Source organism: Emydura macquarii, unplaced genomic scaffold, assembly GCF_026122565.2.
Source record: "Emydura macquarii macquarii isolate MOO-44397 ecotype Brisbane River unplaced genomic scaffold, CSIRO-AGI_Emac_v2 contig_431, whole genome shotgun sequence".
Classification (NCBI taxonomy): domain Eukaryota; kingdom Metazoa; phylum Chordata; order Testudines; family Chelidae; genus Emydura; species Emydura macquarii.
The window spans coordinates 7,897,484-7,915,000 of record NW_027130568.1 but is presented as its reverse complement, the minus strand read 5'-3'; the positions used below and the strand labels follow the sequence as shown (position 1 = coordinate 7,915,000).

Genomic DNA, 17,517 nt, shown 5'->3' with positions numbered 1-17,517 from the left:
CTTAAAAGACAAAAGCTCTTCAGTCCTCGCAGCGGCAGGGAAGAGGCAAGTGGAGGGATGTGCGAAACGGACAGATCGGATCAGTTCGAGCTTCAACCCAGATCCATTCTCTTGCTTGCCTTCTCCCCCCCCCCCCTTTCCTCCTTCTTCTTCTTCTTCCCCCCCTCTCTTCCCTCCCTTAATCACTTCTTCTTCTCGGCGGAGAACTGAGCAAGCTGCAGCGATGAGACGGTAAATTCAGTCACTCCCCCCTCCCCGCCTTTCTCCAAGATCAAAGAGTCTCGAAGCGCAACTTTCTCGCTCGCTGGCTTGTTTCAAGCTCGTGGATTTGTGTGTTGTTGTTGTTGTTGTTGGGTTTCTCTAGGTTGTTGTTGGGTTTTGGTTTTTTTTATTGCGCTGATAATAGTTTTTTCTTTGTGCAAAAAACGAGGTCGATCCAGTCTCTCCTTCTCCTCCCAGCACTTAGTCTAAGAGCAAGAAAGCAAATAATAAAAAGGAGTAAAGTCCCCATACATACATATGCACCGGATGGGAAATGTCAGTCACTCCTCCACCTTCCAAACAGTCACAGATCAAACAGTGTCAGCAGCGGAGAGGACTACTTTTCTGCCTTGCTCCCCCCTTTTTTTTTTTCCTCCACAGCTCGCAGCTTCTTCTGATACTAAATATAATGCAAACCCATTTTTATCATGGATTTTTTTTTTTTTTTTTTGGTTGATCTTGCTCTGCAACAGAAAAACAAAAACAAAAAAAAGCCAAAACCAAGAAAAACCCAGGAGAGTGTGTGCAAAGGGGGGGAGAAGAAAAGATATTCACTGGGTGGGAGAGATTAACGTGAACTGTTCCCCCCACCCTTTAAACTCCTGGGAGAGAAAGAGATCCACTCTCCTCTCTTCTCTTTTCACTGAAATGTAGCACACATTCAGAGCCCAGAGCTTTCAGACAGTCTCAACTGATAGACAGACACATCGAGCTTGCTTTTCCTGCTTCAGTTTTTTACTCCTCCTCCTCTTGCCAACGTCACCCTGACAATTACAAATAGGTCTCACACAAACCCATACCTGTCAATCTTTTTAATTGCTTTGTTTTCATATTTTTCCAGAGCTAAACAATATGACAAAAAAGAAGTCTTAATACAGCACAGCATAAAATATTTCTCATGTGAGGTGCACATTGAGGGTTTTGTTATTATAATCCACTTGCTAAAGTACTTTGCAAGACCCATGTGCTGATTTAACTTAAGCAGAGGACTAGTTCTTGCAAACTTAAAAAGCAAGAGATGCTACCTGGCCTTGGCACACAAAAAAGCAGTATCCCCCTTCTTTGAATTTAGGATGATTTGTGTGAGATTGCAGGTCTTCCTTACTTTAAAACACCAACAGATTGCAGAGCAAGAAAAACTGCAGCATATGTAACACTGCTAATAGATTTTTCATAGTATAGGCCTGGGGATTCATATATTGCTAACTGCAAAAACAGAAGGTGGGTTGGTTTTGGGTTTTTTTTTTTTTTTTGCCTTCTTTTTTTAAGGCAAGAAAAAAAATTAAAACACCACCACCAATTCCTAAAGCAAAATACTTGAAGCTATAACTTTGCTTCCTTTCGGGCAAAAGATGATTTTTGATTATTAATACCATCATGCAGTTAAGCAATTAGTTGTGCATATCGAAATGATGGAATTAATTCCAGGTGAGTTATCATAGATTAGAGTTGGAAAGGACCTCAGGAGATCATCTAGTCCAACCCCCCTACATGAGTCCTTCCTACAACATTGCAACAGCTCTGTTGAATTCACTCCCACCATCACCAGAGTAGAGACCCGCAGTCCTAGCAAAACATTTACTTTAGTCCTACGACCCAGCTGATTTTCCACAAATACTCTCTCCCAAAAGTCATTCTGCATTGCAGAAGTTGATTTTAAAATCCTATACTAACGATGGGGAAGGGGGCCGAAAAAATAGTTTAGGCCAAAATAAATATATGGCAGTATTTTTAATGTCATAGCTAGAAGGCGGGGGAGGGAGGATCCAATGTATCTTTTAACTGTCCAGGGGTTATAGAGGGCTATAAAATCCATGAAGCTGTAAAGTGCATTTCGTGTGTGCCTGTCTCCCGACTAGAAGGACAGCAGCAGTATTTTTTTTTTCTTTATAGACAGAACACCCACAAAAATCCTCAAGACGCTTTAAATCCTTTCATAAATCGTGGTGCTTTTATGCTCCCCCCAATTTAAGTGCTGTATCCACTAGTGGTTGCTGGCGGCTCTGGGTTGATTTGTACCACCTTGCGAGGAAGTGAACGTTTCGCACGGAAGGGGCGGGGCCTGTGTCAGCAGCCTGCAGCTCCCCAGCTGCTCCTAATAACAACATTAGCCGATTAGCTGCAACTTCTCTCTCCTACTCTAACCTTATTGATCAGATAATTGATCCGTGTTTGCTTGCAACTTTTTTTTCAAAGGGATCATAGCCGTCTTTGATAAACTGGCGGGGCTGGGGGGGGAAATGCGGCGCTTTTGAGATTTATATAATTTTACCACCCCTTAGCCAAATGCAGCATGCAAACTAAAAAAATAAATGGAACAGGAAATTTGGCAGTTCGGTATTTTACTGCAAGTAAGAAATCCCTGCTTGCTGTGATCCGAGCTGGTTCTTTCTGACAGAGGCAGGCATGCATGTGTTTCTGTGTTGTTGCCGATGACACACAAACACACGCACCCGCAATTTTTGCTGCCGCAGCAGCTTTGCAGGCGGGACTGTGGCAGGCGGGTGAACTTTGTTCCTGTTTTATGTTAGTGACGGTAAATGAAGATCAGCTCCAGGGGATCATCTTGCGGGTGCTGCTGCTGCTTCTCTGGTGTTTCCGTGTTGTGGAGGGACTGGGCTGGGAGGACGCAGACAGGCTGCAGCTTGCTACATTAGACGTTATTTACATACACAAATAGCTATGTTCAGAGAGTGGCTCCGCTTGTGAGTTTGGTGGTGGCGGGTTTTGCAAGCTGTCCGAGGAATCCTCTTAGCTGGACCCCCCCGAGGGTGATGTGGGTGGGAAAGAGGTCTGAAGCTGGGCATGAGTTTTAATACAAAAAGCAGCGCTTTGCTGAGGTGCTGGGGAGCTCGGTTCTGGAGCAGGCGACGGCAGCAGCTGTGTCCTCTGGAGGGTCCCTTCTGCTTTGGGGGTGCTCGGCCCCGGCCCATCTTGGACATGTCCTACTCCCGGCACTTTCTGGATTTCCAGAACTCGTCTATCCCCAGCGCCATGAAGAAGCTGGTGGTGACCAAGCTGAGTTCAAACTTCCGAGAGGCTGTTACCCTGCGGCAGGACGCGCCGGTGCCACTCCCTGGAGATGGCGATCTTCTGGTCAGAAACAGGTGAGCTCCCTTCCCCTCTCCAGCCCCCCAACTTTTCTCTTCACCTTCCCTCCTAGCTCCCTCCTTTCCCTGCCCAAACTCCCTCTGACTTCTCACCTCCTGTGGCCTTCTCTTGCTTTGTCATCCTATCAGGTTGTACCAGCTGCCATCTGGCGCCTGTTAATTTGATTTTATTGTTTGTTTTGCATGTCTGATGCCCCGATCCTTTCCTCCCATACATGGGGGTGGGGGGTAATTTTTGCATCTTTTGTGACGCTTGGGTTTTGGTTTGGTTGCTCCTTTCTTACAAATGAAGCAGTTCAAGCAGTCTTTCTTCTCCTACCCGGAGGAAGAAAACAGCCTCACAAATCACAGTTTTAGTAGTCATTTTCCAGTGTGGGAAAGGTCTTCAACAGAAAGTTTTATGGGAAGTAAGTGTTCAGGAGGGACTGAGAAACCAGACAATGATTCCTAAGTCCCTCCCAGGGTTTTGTGTGTGTGTGTGTTACATTTACATACAATCACCAGCGTGTGTCTCTCTCCCTGTCTTATCCATGTAAATGTCTGTGTGACACTAATAGATAGCAATCCGCCTCTGTGCCTGTGTTATTTATAGCCATGGTCTCTGTGTGTATGCCTATACTGACCATATACCAATGTTTGTTTTATGTGTTATGTGTAAAACCGTGTGTATGTTTCCTTGTGTCTCTACGGTTTTCTTCCTCTGTAGCCCTTCACGTCACTAACTTTTAGTGAGTGTGAATCAACAGGAAGGCAGAGGACCTCAGTCTGTCAGTTCCAGCTTTTCGTTTCCCTGTCAGCCTTCAACCCTCTCGCCACCACTTCCATCCTCTTCTTCCTCCTGAACTGCAAACATTAACACCAGGAAAGGAGAAGCTTCTAGATATGTCATAAGCTTTTAACAAATTGCATAAGCCTCTCCACCCTTTTAGAAAGTAACAGTTAGCCTCATGTGAAGTACGATTTCTAAACTGTTGGCTATTTTTACAACGAAACAAGGTCACACAGAGAGTAAAGATGTGACATTTTGCTTAACATAATCTGCAGTAAATTGTGTGCTAGCTAGTCCTCTACGTACAAGCTTCTTGGTCAGCTCACAATCAAATGAACACTCTGAGGACAAACTATACCTTGCCCCAAATGGCTTTATAACCTATTTATTTTGATTGGTTTCCTCCTAGACGGTATCGTTCCTTAAGATAAAAGTAGGGCTTTTAAAGGTTTAACTATCCCTGGGAGAAGCTGGGACTCTGGAAATCCTATGGAAGATTGTGTAGTTGTTTGCTGTCAAGAGGGGAACAGGGAGACCTCTTTTTAAAAGACTTGTCTAACAGAACCTGCCCATATGTAGAACTGGTGGTTTAAAGACAGGGCATAATGAAATACACCAACAGGCGTAAGAACAAAACTTGAAGTGTATAAAGAGAAGTGTTTATGTATGTTATCTGCACCTAATCTCTGGCGTGTGTGCGGGTGCGTAATGTATGTAATATTTGCACACGAGAGAGAGAGATGGACTTCTGCAAGCTTCACACACAACTTTAACCCGCTGCTGCTGTCAGCATCCCGGCTTTTTGAACAAGAGCGAGAGGTCTAAAGTACTGATTTGCTGCATCTGATAATGGCCCTGAAATACACACCAGGTTGGAGTTAAAATCCTGTTCTTGGAAGAGACCCGACTGCCTTACAATACAAACGGCTTCAGAAGAATATAGCCAGTCTTAGTCCTGCCTAATTGGATATGATAAGGTTGTTACGTCGTTGTTCTCTAATCCCCTCCCCCAACACACACACACACACACACTGCCTATGAAATTTTAAAATGTATTCATGCAATTTATTTTGTTTTCAGTGTAACCCTTCCTTTCTCCCCCTTTCCTTGTTCCTGGGTGGGCTCTCCCCTGAGTGCTAGAAGGGACGTGCACACCCCATCATGGAGTGAAAGCAGGAGCTGGTCCAGAGTCCCAGCCAGGCATTTACTGTATTTTAACACACACCAGTTTATAAAAAGGGATGGGAGAGGATGAAAGTGATAAATTGTAAGTTGGGAGTTCATACATGTTGTGTTAGTTGGAGTTGTGTGGGGTTTTCTCTTATTATTTGCTGGGGAATCTCACATCTCATGAGATTCCATTAGTACAGAAATATTACATATGTATATTATATATATATTCTACCTTTTGGAGAGCTTTAGCAGGAAACAAGCCCTCTTTTCTACTACCCTGGGGAAGCTGTTTCTCGTCCCGAAAGGACAAGATGAGTCCCTGGCTTTATTTATTCTTAAAAACACATTTTATAATAGGTAGAAACCTACAGGATCTTAAAAAGAAAACAGTCAATGACTTGAGTTTGAAGGGTGCATTTGCGGATTTGTTCATTTTAGTCCCAGTCACGCCCATGAGCAGTATTAATTGCTTTGAGCTTTTTATGCCAAACAATCCTCATTCACCACAGTAAAATCTGCTTTTGGATTTCGGGGAATATGGTGGAGAACGGCTTTGGGGGGTCCTTTTATTTATTGATTTTCATATAAGATGCTCCTCTGTTTAAATGGAACTTTCCCTCCGCCTTTTCCATCGGTGAAAAAATAACCCAGGAGCATTCCCTTCTGTGCTTTAGTTCTTAGCAGAAAAATCCATCATAGCCTTTACTCGCAGAGAAATGCTTTTAAACTAGAAATCGATTTAAAACAATAAACTTTCTCTTTCGAGTGGAGGAGGGAGGGAGAAGGGGAATAAAATCCTGAACGTGGCACCATTTAGGCTTCTTGTGTGCATTTGTTCTATTTCCAAGAGGGGGGACGTTCCTCGATGTTATTGCAGAAGAACGACCCAGAGAAAAAAGCCCCAGGTTTTCCCTAAATTATGCGGGGTTTTCGAGCTTTTTCTAAAGGAGTGACAGGTTATTTCGTTTCCAAAATATTTTTTAACGATTTTCTGTTGAGGTGGAAATTAATGGGGAAAGGGGGGGTGAGTTTATGGAAGAGGACGCGGGGGGAGTTTTTAATTCGGTTTGGCGGATCGCACTGGGAGGGGTGGGGGATTATTTCTGCTGAGCGTTTTGGTTGAGAATTTGTTTTTCTGCTGGGCTCCTAGTTCGGATGACTTTGTTTTGCCTCTGTGTGCTGAATTTCGGTCTCTTGCGTTTTGTTTGGGTGCGAGAAGCGGCGTTTGCACCCCTTCCTCGAGATCGTCCGGTTTTGATAACAAACAATACTAGAGGGGTCAGCATCCTTGAGTATAAATACAGCGAGTGACTCGGAGTGTGTCATGCTTTTGGGGGAAAGCCAGCCCCGATCTGGTTCCTTGTCTCAGAGCTTCACATTTTGAAGTAGTGAAAGACGGTGCCATCACCAGCCCCTCCTCAGTTAAATAACCCAGACATTTTAAATTTGGGAATTCAAAAGGCAGATCCCTTGAAAAGAATTGTGGAGCCCCCCCTAAAAACTGCAACCACAAAGTGCACTGCTTTACAAACACACCCACCCACCCACCTCGTCTCACTCTCACACACCCCAGTTTGGAAGTTGATCTTGAATTTCTTTCGACGTTTAAAATGAAAGGGTCTAAAAACGGCCGGGGACCCAGCACACCACCTCCCTCAGAGTACCTCGAAAGCAAGGTTAAAAGAAAGGGTTTCGACACTGTGTTTGAAGTCAGACATTGCGGTCTGATCTCTCTCTTTTTCTTTTCATAGGAGGAATTTAGGAAGGCTAATTCTGAAAAAAACTCTGTGCGAACACAAATGGGAGTTTTAAAAAAGATTGGCGTGCTGAGAAAAAGAAGTGGGGTGGAGGGTACTTTTAGCAACCTTGGAGACTTCTGTTGGTTAATAATAGTGATCTCCCTGGTCCAGAGAGAACCATTTCACGTGGCAGACTAGATGGGGGCAAGGCGGCTGGGCTGGTAAGAATAAATATTTACCAACAAGCTAGGCACGAATTATAGAGTAGTTCGCATTTCTTTGTTTCCCCCTAATCATCTTTTTTTTTTTTTTTTTTTTTGCTGAGGTTAGTAGCTAGTTTTCAATGGGGGGGAAAAAAAAGCAGGGATCGCGAAGAAGAGAACACTTTCACATGTTTCCTCCACAGGCTGACCCGTGCGGAGCTCGAAATCCCCTAGTGATAAAGCCACGGAAGAGATGCAGACCCCCGCTGAGAGAGGAAGGCATCCCGCAGCCTGGCACGCATGGGAGGGCTAGCTGCGAGTGGCCAAGCGGTGGAGGTGGCGGGGTGGAGAACACGGGCCAGAAGAAGGGAGTGCTAGGATGGAATGTCCTCTGAGATCTCCCCCCCACCCCGCCCCACTCTTTCCTAGTCTCTGGCCGACCCCTGAAGCCCCTCTGACTCATCACCCTCCTATTGGTGCCAGCACTGGCACTTTCCCCCCATTTCAGTTACCATGAAAGGTGGGGATTTGCCAAGCAAGCACCAACTTCTTCTGCCCTGTTTCTTTCCCCGAGCTCTGCCACTGCATCTTCCTCCCTCTCTTTCTCTCTCTCTCTCTCTCACACACGCACACGTTTCAGCTGCTGGTGGAGCGAGATGGGGAGTGATTTGCATTTTCTCCTGGTAAAAAGCAGCATGTGAAGGACACTTGTTTACCAGACATCTGGCTAACTACAGTGCTTCCACTCCCCCCTCCCTTCGCACACAAAAGTTTCCAGCTTTAGGCGGTTATTTACCTGCCTTGCTCGGTCCCTCTCTTTCTATTTTAAGTGAAAAGAGGATGGGTCTGCAAAGGGTGGGGGAGAGAAGTTTTGGGTTGGTTTTTTTTTTTTTTTTAATTCTTCCCCTCTCTATGCCTTTTTCATACAGTGCAAAATCAAAGGAACATGAGTAGACTCTGCACCAGGAGGGAGGTTCTGCCTGTACCAGGCAAGGAGGCTGATTGAGGGGTAAATTCGCTGGAGGTTCAGGGGAGGTGGTAAAGCTATGGGTTGAAAGTTACAGTTATAGGCATGCCAGAGGGAAGGGGAGAGAGAGCCATCTCTCTGTTTTAAAACCCCATTGCTAAAAGTTGGGTTTTTAAATCTAAAGCAGAGTTGTAGCACCAATTGCACCTTGGCTCTCTGGTAATTTTTCTGTAATGTCCTGAAGAGACATGCTTAGCTATGGAAGCTGCTGGTGGGTTTTTTTTTTTTTTTAAGAATGGGACATGGGAAATATCTAAATGAAAGTAGGGATGTTAGATTTTTTTTAAATCTATAAATAGGATGTAGACATCCTGTGTTACAGTTGAACACTGAATTAAATGCACAATTAAGGAAAGCAACAGAAGTCACATTCTTCTCTTTCCATCTGTATGCATATTCTATATATTTATATTAATACAGCCTCGTGTGTATGTGACACACTCTTTGTATTAGTAAAAGTCTGAGACTCTCCATTGTATAAAGAACTGAAAAATCAAAATAAAGCTTTTTTTTCTGTTCTCATTTCTTTGGGTTCTGTGTGAGTAAGCAATTTAAAATCTCTCACACATACACACAAGTTGAAAATATTGCTAACTATGACAATTAAAATTGCACTGTTTGCATACTTCTACAGTTTTTGTATTCTATAATCGTTAGTTTCTCACTTCCACATGTAATAAAAATCTTGGACTCAAGCTTCTTGACGTTTTCTAGTTAACAGAATATCCCTATCTTCTTCCTCCTTTTGTAACAAGGAAATGTTATGAGCTTCAGTGACATGGAAAAATATTGTTAGTAAAAATATCTCCTGTACAATTAAACTGGATCATGATACCAAAATGTTATCTTCTATTTTAATCAAGTTTAGTGTACCTGTGTCTTTTTTGAAAACATTGGCATTCTTTTTCACCTGTTAGAGGTCAATAGGACTTCTAAACATTAGTTACTCTGTTACAATTTCTGTCCTTCTGAACAAGGCTGTTTTGATGTGTTGCAAATAAATTGTATAAAGCAAAATATTTGAATAATGTTGAAATTAGCTGCATTAGAAGCCAAATTTGCTGGAGTCAGACCATTTTTTTAAAAAACATGTTACGACCAATGAACTTGCAGATGACGTTTACACTTAATATTATCATTAGTCATTAACAGTATTATAATCAGAAATGTAAATTTGTTGCCAGAATCAACATATTTAGCACTTTGTAAATATTTTATTCCTCAGAGTTGTTTTTATATATTTGGTAGAGCGGTCAATTAATTTAAATTTTCCAAGTCTCATACAAAATTGTTTTTGGTTTGCTTATTTTGGTTAAAATGGCCATGTGGAAAATGTCTAATTTTTTTAAAACATGTCTAAAATTTCTACAATATTAGCAAAATAAGCTCTGATTAAAATCACTGCTATGATATGTATATGGACTTTTTTTTAAAAAAAAATAGTATGATGTGAACATTTTTTTTCTAATTACTGATCTATTTGAATATGCATTGTTGCATCCCATCCAGTAAATGTAAGTGGATGCTTTTTCACAGGGCAAAGTACTTGACAAAGAAAACATGTTAACAAATTTTTGTTTTCTTCTAGATTTATCGGCATTAATGCATCCGACATAAACTACTCAGCTGGTCGATATGATGCCTCAGTTAAACCCCCATTTGATGTAGGTTTTGAAGGTATTGGAGATGTGGTAGCCTTAGGCCTGAGTGCTAGTGCCAAATACACAGTAGGCCAAGCTGTGGCCTATATGGCACCTGGTTCTTTTGCTGAATATACAGTTGTGCCTGCTAAACAAGCAGTTCTTCTACCCTCCGTGAAACCTGAGTTTCTTACCCTACTGGTAAGTGGCACTACAGCCTACATCAGTCTGAAGGAGCTTGGAGACTTGTCTGAAGGCAAGGTGGTTTTAGTGACTGCAGCCTCAGGGGGAACAGGTCAGTTTGCCGTGCAGCTTTCAAAGAAGGCCAAGTGCCATGTAATTGGAACTTGCTCCAGTGATGAAAAGGCTGGTTTTCTGAAATCCATTGGCTGTGACCATCCCATCAACTATAAAACTGAAAATGTTGGTGCTGTTCTTAAAAGGGACTACCCAGGAGGTGTGGATGTAGTGTACGAATCTGTTGGTGGAAAGATGTTTGACTTGGCTGTCAACTCCTTGGCTACCAAAGGGCGCCTGATAGTTATTGGGTTTATCTCTGGCTATCAAACTCCTACTGGCTTTCAGCCTGTTAAATCAGAGATGTTGCCAGCAAAACTGCTGAAGAAATCTGCCAGCATCCATGGTTTCTTCTTGACCCATTACCTTTCTGAATATAAAATGGCTATGGAGCACTTGTTCATGATGTGTAAAAGTGGAGAACTGGTTTGTGAGGTGGACCTCGGAGACATGTCTCCAGAGGGCAAGTTCACTGGCTTGGAGTCTGTATTCCGTGCTGTAGATTATATGTACATGGGAAAAAACATTGGAAAAATTGTAGTTGAATTACCTAACTCTGTCAACAGTAAGCTGTAAAAACAGAACAATGATATAAATCAAAAAAGAGAGAAAATAGGCACTTTATGCCTCAGAATTACTAGGAACCATTACTTTTTTAAAAAAAGAACTTGGTAAAGGATAGCATATTAAAAACTGTATTAAGTTGTTAATAAAAAGTTTGTTAAAAAAAAAAAAAAAACTTAAATTTAACCAGTGCCTGTAGCAAGGACTTAATGCCTGTGTTTGATTCTTTTACTTCTACAGGCAGTGGTGTTCAGGTTAATACTAGGTATGAACATTATTCTGAGCAGTTAGAAGAAATGATGATGCAAAGGCTGCTCCATCAGTTTCTTTGGTTTGATAAGATTTTTAAGTCCTGTTTGGAAATGTTACCTTTAATTTGTATCATTTCAGCAATGTTGATCCTGTGATTTTGAAAACATCTTTCATTTACAGCAAAACAAAGCAAAAACAAACCTATCTTGCTAATGCTTTGTTAACCCTTGACATTTCAGGAAAACCAAAGTTAAAATTATTTTTTTGCTTTTTGTGTTGCAAACTCAATAATGCTATTATGCTTAGTTAGGTTGTGTATGCTAATCAGATTTCATGGCAAGTTCTATACGGAAAATTTTTTAATTTTTTTTTTAATTACAGAGTTTGCGACTGTACATAGCCATGCAGTTTTCATTTAAGTCTTTGGCTACAATTTGGTACAGTCATCTTTTGCCTTGGTATTTATTCTCTTTATTGTTTACCTTTTATTCACCCCATTAATCCACAAGATGAGCTAATTGTGCTATAGTTCTGAATTGTGTTTACATGTATTGAGGTCCTTTACTTAAACCAACAATTTAATAAAGTGCAGAAAGCGCTCTCTGTGTTTGTGATATTTATTTATATTGGTACACTTCTTGTAGATTAGCTGTTCCGCAGAGGTGCAGTATGTTGTAATGTACTTAAACCAGTGATGAATATTTGGTACCATTTTTCATAGCCAAGTTAGTAATGTTATTTGGTATTGCTACTGTTAGGCCTTATGGCAAAGAGCAAGGTCATTTGTATAAATTTCCTGTGCCCAATACACATATCAAGTATGAATAAAAACATAACTTGGGAATAGTTTACACAGCGGATTCAGTGAAAATGTTTGTGCTGTTTTGGCTTAAAAGGTGTTATTACCTTTACGTATAATACCTAGATGTGGTAACGTTTTACAAAACAGTAACTCTTTTAAACTGTACCTACTGTACACTTATTTTCATTATAGTATTTACAGTTTTAGGGCCTGACCCTGCTGCACCTACTGTAGTCAGAGAATTTTAATTTTAATGGACTTTCAGAGCACCTCACTGGATCAGGCACGTAAGGATAAACTTCCAGTTCCCTTGGATCATAGGACATTCCCATATTAAATAGAAAAGAAATCCAGGCTTAATTTTACATCGTGGGTGATAATCAGGACTGGTTGTGCACATAGGATGTAGCTTTATTGAAAGCACGTGTGTTATATAAAAGCTTCAATTATACTAACATACCCGGAACACGTAGAAAAGTTACATCACTTTTCAATTTATGATTTAGTATTGCATTCCCACTGTAATTTGATAGTTTACATCTGTTATTACTGGTTAACAGATTAGTATCCAGCAAAGAATTATTCTTTTTTCTGCCATCTTTGAATGGTGGTATCAGTTCAGCTGTTTGGGGGTTTTCAGGAGAAGGTAGAGTGCTGTCAGTCTTTGCATTGTAAATTCTTTGCTTTTTCTTACATTCAGGCAAGCCTAGATTATTCCACGGAGACATTCCAGGGTTCCACCAGCCATGTGGCTTGTTAGATGGTTACCATGGTGGTGTGGGTATTTGTTTGTTTTTACTCCTACTGTTTTGAAGATTTATTTTCCTAACCAACCAGAGAGCACATTAAAATGTGGATATCCAACTTGATGCCAGATAAAGATCAGAGCACTCAAAACCTTACTGGGATCAGAACCCAGTCAGAGTACTCACATGATATATTTTTCTCTTATGTTTCTGGTCCCCTCTAGTGTTAAAAAAAGAAAGGGAGGGTTAAATTATTCATATCTGTGGCAATAGAGGTATCTGATAAAACAATTCAGATTTGACCTAACTGATACAAAGTCCAGACAAGGAACCATAGCTGTTAACAGTCTGGAGCATTCAGGGAAGGTCCTGATGAAGAACAACATTTTCAAATTAGGTAACTAAAGTTGTGCACCAAAATCCATATTTAGTCACCTAAGTAGGAGCCCTGATTTTCAGAGATGCTGATAATCTGTAGTTTAATAGATTTATGTGCCTATTTTTGGTCATCCCAGTCTTGAATGTTTTGGCCTAAGATTTGTTATGTATAGTAGTATGCCATGTGCATATATGACATCCAGTATTTCATAAATTGTTATTACTTTTCTAAATAATCTTTAGTAATGTAACTGCCACAAGCTCCATCACTAAAACAAATAAGATGAGGGAACAGACACACCTTTGGCACATCCCTATATTTATATTCAAACGTGACTTTATTTGTGTTGGTTCTAAGTGTGGCTTTTGGGTCACTGTTTAGCACTTCAATATATTTTGTAATATTATTGCCAAAGTTCAACTTCTTTCTATGTAGAACTTGATTCCCTGTTTACTGATTCAAAAGACTTTTGGTGTCTAGGTTGGCTGTAGCAATGGTCAGTCATTTTTATCAAACTTCTCCAGTATGCTAAAGAGGTGTTTTAGGGTATGTATGATCGTTCTTCCATGAATGAATCCAAGATAGTCAGGGATAGTTTTTTCATTTTTTAAAGAGAAGTTATTACCGGTTGTTTTAGATTACTGGAGAGAGCAGCTTTATCTGGAAAAAATACAGGTATTTCTGAGACATACAGATGACCTTTTGCCTATTGATACTGGTGATAATTCTCAGGTATGTGAGGACATAAATAACTTTTCCCTTTTTTATTCAAAAGTATGTGTTGTGAACTGGCTACAGTTTGCGTAAGGCTCACTTTGGATAAGCAGGCTGTGGTGTATTTAAATAATGCTACAATATTAGATGGACAGGAAAATATATATGGCATGCACACAGCAAGGGTTTAAATAATGATGGGACATTGAAGGTACAAGGAAAAGAAATACTGTAGACTCACATCAAGGGATTAATAACAATACACTTAATATGCTTGCAAAAAAGGTGTATTAAAAGCTGTGTGCACAGTGGGGACTTAAATGATTAAAATAATACATTTGCCTGGGAAGTACTAAGTATACTATATGTACAGAGTGGGGATTTAAATAATAATATTAATAATAGCAACTGATCAGCGGTAGTTGCTGGTGCTACGTCCTAATTTTACCTTTCTAAATGAATTTGCTACTGCAGAACCTAACATTGCGTGTTGAGGCTAATGACAGAGTTCTCCCTTCCTACACACACATTTCCATGGAAAGCAACAAAGAAATGCAATGAAGGGCTGGCTATATGCTTCTTTTTCTTCTGAATCTCTCTCACACGCACACACAGAAATACACACCCCTACTGTATATACAGGCCTGTACCCATCAGCACATTTTACAGTCCCTACTTAATTGCTATGATGGAATCTCCTAATGCCTTTTTTAATTAAGTTAAATTGCTACCAGGTTATAGATTTGGTGGTGGTGTTTTTTTAAAATAAGTGGCCAAGTGCAGATGCTATGTCATATACATACAAATAATTACAGTTGCTCAGGGAAAAGTTTGCAACAGTATTTGAAAATGTTATATTTTTTTCCTCCTTCCGTTTGAGGAGTAAAGAAATTCCACTGCTGAATGGCCGTTAGTATCTATTTTACAAGATTTACTCATTTTCAGGTACCTAATGTAGCTTCTAGCATGCATGCACAACAATACAATTTATATGGTAAATGGAACCAAATAATGGCTTCACTGAATGTTATGGCTGCACTGAAGGGAAATGTCACGGTAAATAGCTGCCAAATTATGGATCATGCCGAAGTGTCACAACTGCACTAAAGACAAATAGCACTAGAGGCTATTGCCACTGTGACGCTTTTGAGTTATGAAGAAGAGGAGCAGTCTGATGTGAGGCTCTTTGTGTCCTCATTATAGCAAAGGGTTACTGCTGCAATGTACAAGAAAACCTAGTCCAACGTGGTGGTTAGTTATTAATCTGTCCCTTTCAGATCTAACAGCTGTGGCAAAACAGAAAATCTTTGCCTTGCGTTAACACACACGCAAAAAAAACCTGCAGGTTTTATGAATGTAAATGTGTATGGGAAATGACTGGTAATGGAAAAATGTTGTAATAAAATAATCTAATCAAAGAATATTATTAAATTTAACATAGTGTGTGTCTGAAAGGTTTAGTTGCTTCTTATGCAGATAGATGTGTGAAATATAAGCAATAATGCACTTTCTCTCTTTGTGAAGATGGGAGTAGTAAGGACATTACCAACTAAATTGCTTCTCCTAAACTGAAGTGAGTCCCGGTTTCTTTCATTTTAATGGGAGGGTAATAAAGATGAAAGACTAACGTTTTAGCTGATGGATCCCTTAAACTAAAGAATAGAAATTTACGATGTTTTGACGGAATACGCTAACTTCTGAAATGTGGAGGAGGGGGAAAAATCCCAGGTAAAATAAAATAAAATGAAACTAAAAAAATATTCTCATGTAATGTTTTTACAAATGGAAAACTTTGCACTGTTTTTATTTATGCTAAAGCGATTACTATTTTCTCATTCAGACACAATCTCAGAAATATATTTGAAAAATTATTTGAAAATGAAGGGTCACAACTCAGCAAGGGGTCTGTCTTCGCAGATCATTGTTCAAACCCAGCAATATTAAATGCAATGAGTTTGATGGTCTCAGCACCTTCCTTTGCAAGCCATTGTACACACCACAAATGTACCATTGATAATTCAACACAGTTGTCAGTCTCCGTTTTAGAGAGGGGGCCAGGACTGAACAATCATGGTGGATAAATTACTTCTCAAGTCTAAGGAGTGTGGTCTTCCTTCCACATCAGGCGTAAGGTCATTGGCAGGGCAGTGAATGAGAGGGGAGCTTGTATATTAACTCTACTGCACTAATCTTGTGTGGCTAAATAGAGGGATTATACTAATTAATTACAATTATGTTTGCTCTTTTTGGGGGGGAAAAAACACCTGAAGAGTAATTTTGTTGAATTTTTCTTCCTTGCTACTATTTTTCCCCCCCCCCCCCCCCACGTGTAAAAATAATAAATAGCCATCCCTATAGGTCACATTTCTTATAGCAGCATTAGTGCTTTCAATTTTCATCACAAAAATCCACATCTCAGAGGATAGACAAGATTCTAAAAAGGTTTTTAACCTGTGGCAATAACACATTCTGTTTAAAATTCTTACGATGTGGTCTAAAGAACAGAGGGGGAAAAAAACACCCTGTTCAAAATTGGGTAGAACATCTCTGAATGGTGATTAGTGTACCTCAAATTTATTTTATGTACAGCGCAGTGGCAAGTAGCTGCTTCTTATTAAATGAAAATCCTGTATTATGTACTTCAGGAACATTCCAGCTAATGAGTATGTAATGTCCTTAGTGTAACACAGAACTTCTTTTTGTGTTCACAACCACACGATGCTGGAAACTTGACAAATGATATCATTTAAGACAGATGCCTGCCTTAGGGACCTGTTTTTTGGCTTCCTGTTTCTGGCTTTTATTTCAGTAACATTTGTAATTGCCACAGGCTCTGTACCTGTGTAGTGTTTTAACCCCTTCACATTCACTGGATGTGGATGGGTAGTTTGCATCACAATGGATGAAAAGGAGTTGGTAATTTTTTCAACCATCATGTTATTTGCTCTCTCACACATAGACCCTGATGCATGTATAATACAAGCTGAGCTTTATTACACAAATGGAACAGGAAACACTGTCAGTTTCTGTGTTGGTGTCAGTAAGACACAACTATGTGTAGCCCAGGCCTAAGGAAAATACAGCTGCCAGATGTGGCTGGTTGCTTCCCTCTGGATTAGAATAAGGATTTCATAAGTACGGGTTAGGTGCAAAATAGCTTGTTTCATAAATACTCTGGTTGCGAGTTTTCTAATTTTTGTTTTTCCCCCCAATTACCATCATTCTTTCCTCTGATTAAAAAAAAATAAATCATTCTTTATAATGGACATAAATGCAATCTGAAGCGAGTTACAAATGCAAGTTTTATTTTCAGTAAAGCAATTGTATTCAAATTTGCTTTATGGAACTAAATTTGGGTTGCAATTGTGTGCTGTACCTCCAGGAGGCATTGTGGAGCCCTGCTGGAGGCAGGAGAACAGTGGCTTTAAGCTACCTTTGTACTCTGAGGACTCTGCTCTGGCTCCAGCCAGGGGCAGCACTGATTTATGGCTCAAAGGCCTCCCAAAGACAGCTCCACAGTCTGGCACAGCCAAGAATCTTGGTGGCACTCTGTGTAATAGCCCTATCCCGCCCCTGCACTGGAGCTTGCAACAGGGCTGGTGTAGGGCCACTTAATGGCCCTGTGCTGTGTCTGCATGGAGGAATTCTTCTCCGGGCCTTTGGGGCACAATTCCAATGACTAGCCTCTGCTTTAGCGATGTATGTGGGTTTGGATAGGGGACAGGGTGTGTCCCTGGACATCTATTCTGTAGACAAACATTTGTTTGCTTGTAAGGAAAAGTGCAGCTTTCCTTAAATTCCTGTTTTATGATGTGGTCATTCCAAGCATACTTTAAATTCT

General features: G+C 40.5%; 2 protein-coding genes across 2 annotated transcripts in view; one reads left to right on the top strand and one right to left on the bottom strand.

Annotated features, from left to right (window-relative positions):
• The window catches only part of TSHZ1 (teashirt zinc finger homeobox 1), a 55,959-nt gene extending 55,875 nt beyond the window's left edge, over positions 1-84 (bottom strand). Inside the window, exon 1 of the mRNA XM_067537515.1 lies at positions 1-84. This exon is cut by the window's left edge and continues 572 nt beyond it. The gene's annotated coding sequence lies outside the window, so the exon portion shown is untranslated.
• A 2,302-nt stretch (positions 85-2,386) lies between these two features.
• PTGR3 (prostaglandin reductase 3) lies at positions 2,387-10,958 on the top strand. The gene is made up of 2 exons (XM_067537514.1): positions 2,387-3,368; positions 9,871-10,958. Exons 1-2 carry the CDS (start codon positions 3,067-3,069, stop codon positions 10,793-10,795), a joined length of 1,227 nt encoding a protein of 408 aa, XP_067393615.1. The 5' UTR covers positions 2,387-3,066; the 3' UTR covers positions 10,796-10,958.
• Positions 10,959-17,517: the final 6,559 nt, after the last annotated feature.

Bases quoted from the DNA above. Each gene is read 5' to 3' on its own strand.
- PTGR3 (XM_067537514.1), top strand. From the start codon at position 3,067: ATGAGTTTTAATACAAAAAGCAGCGCTTTGCTGAGGTGCTGGGGAGCT. The intron at 3,369-9,870 runs GTGAGCTCCCTT...GTTTTCTTCTAG, and splicing joins GATCTTCTGGTCAGAAACAG to ATTTATCGGCATTAATGCAT.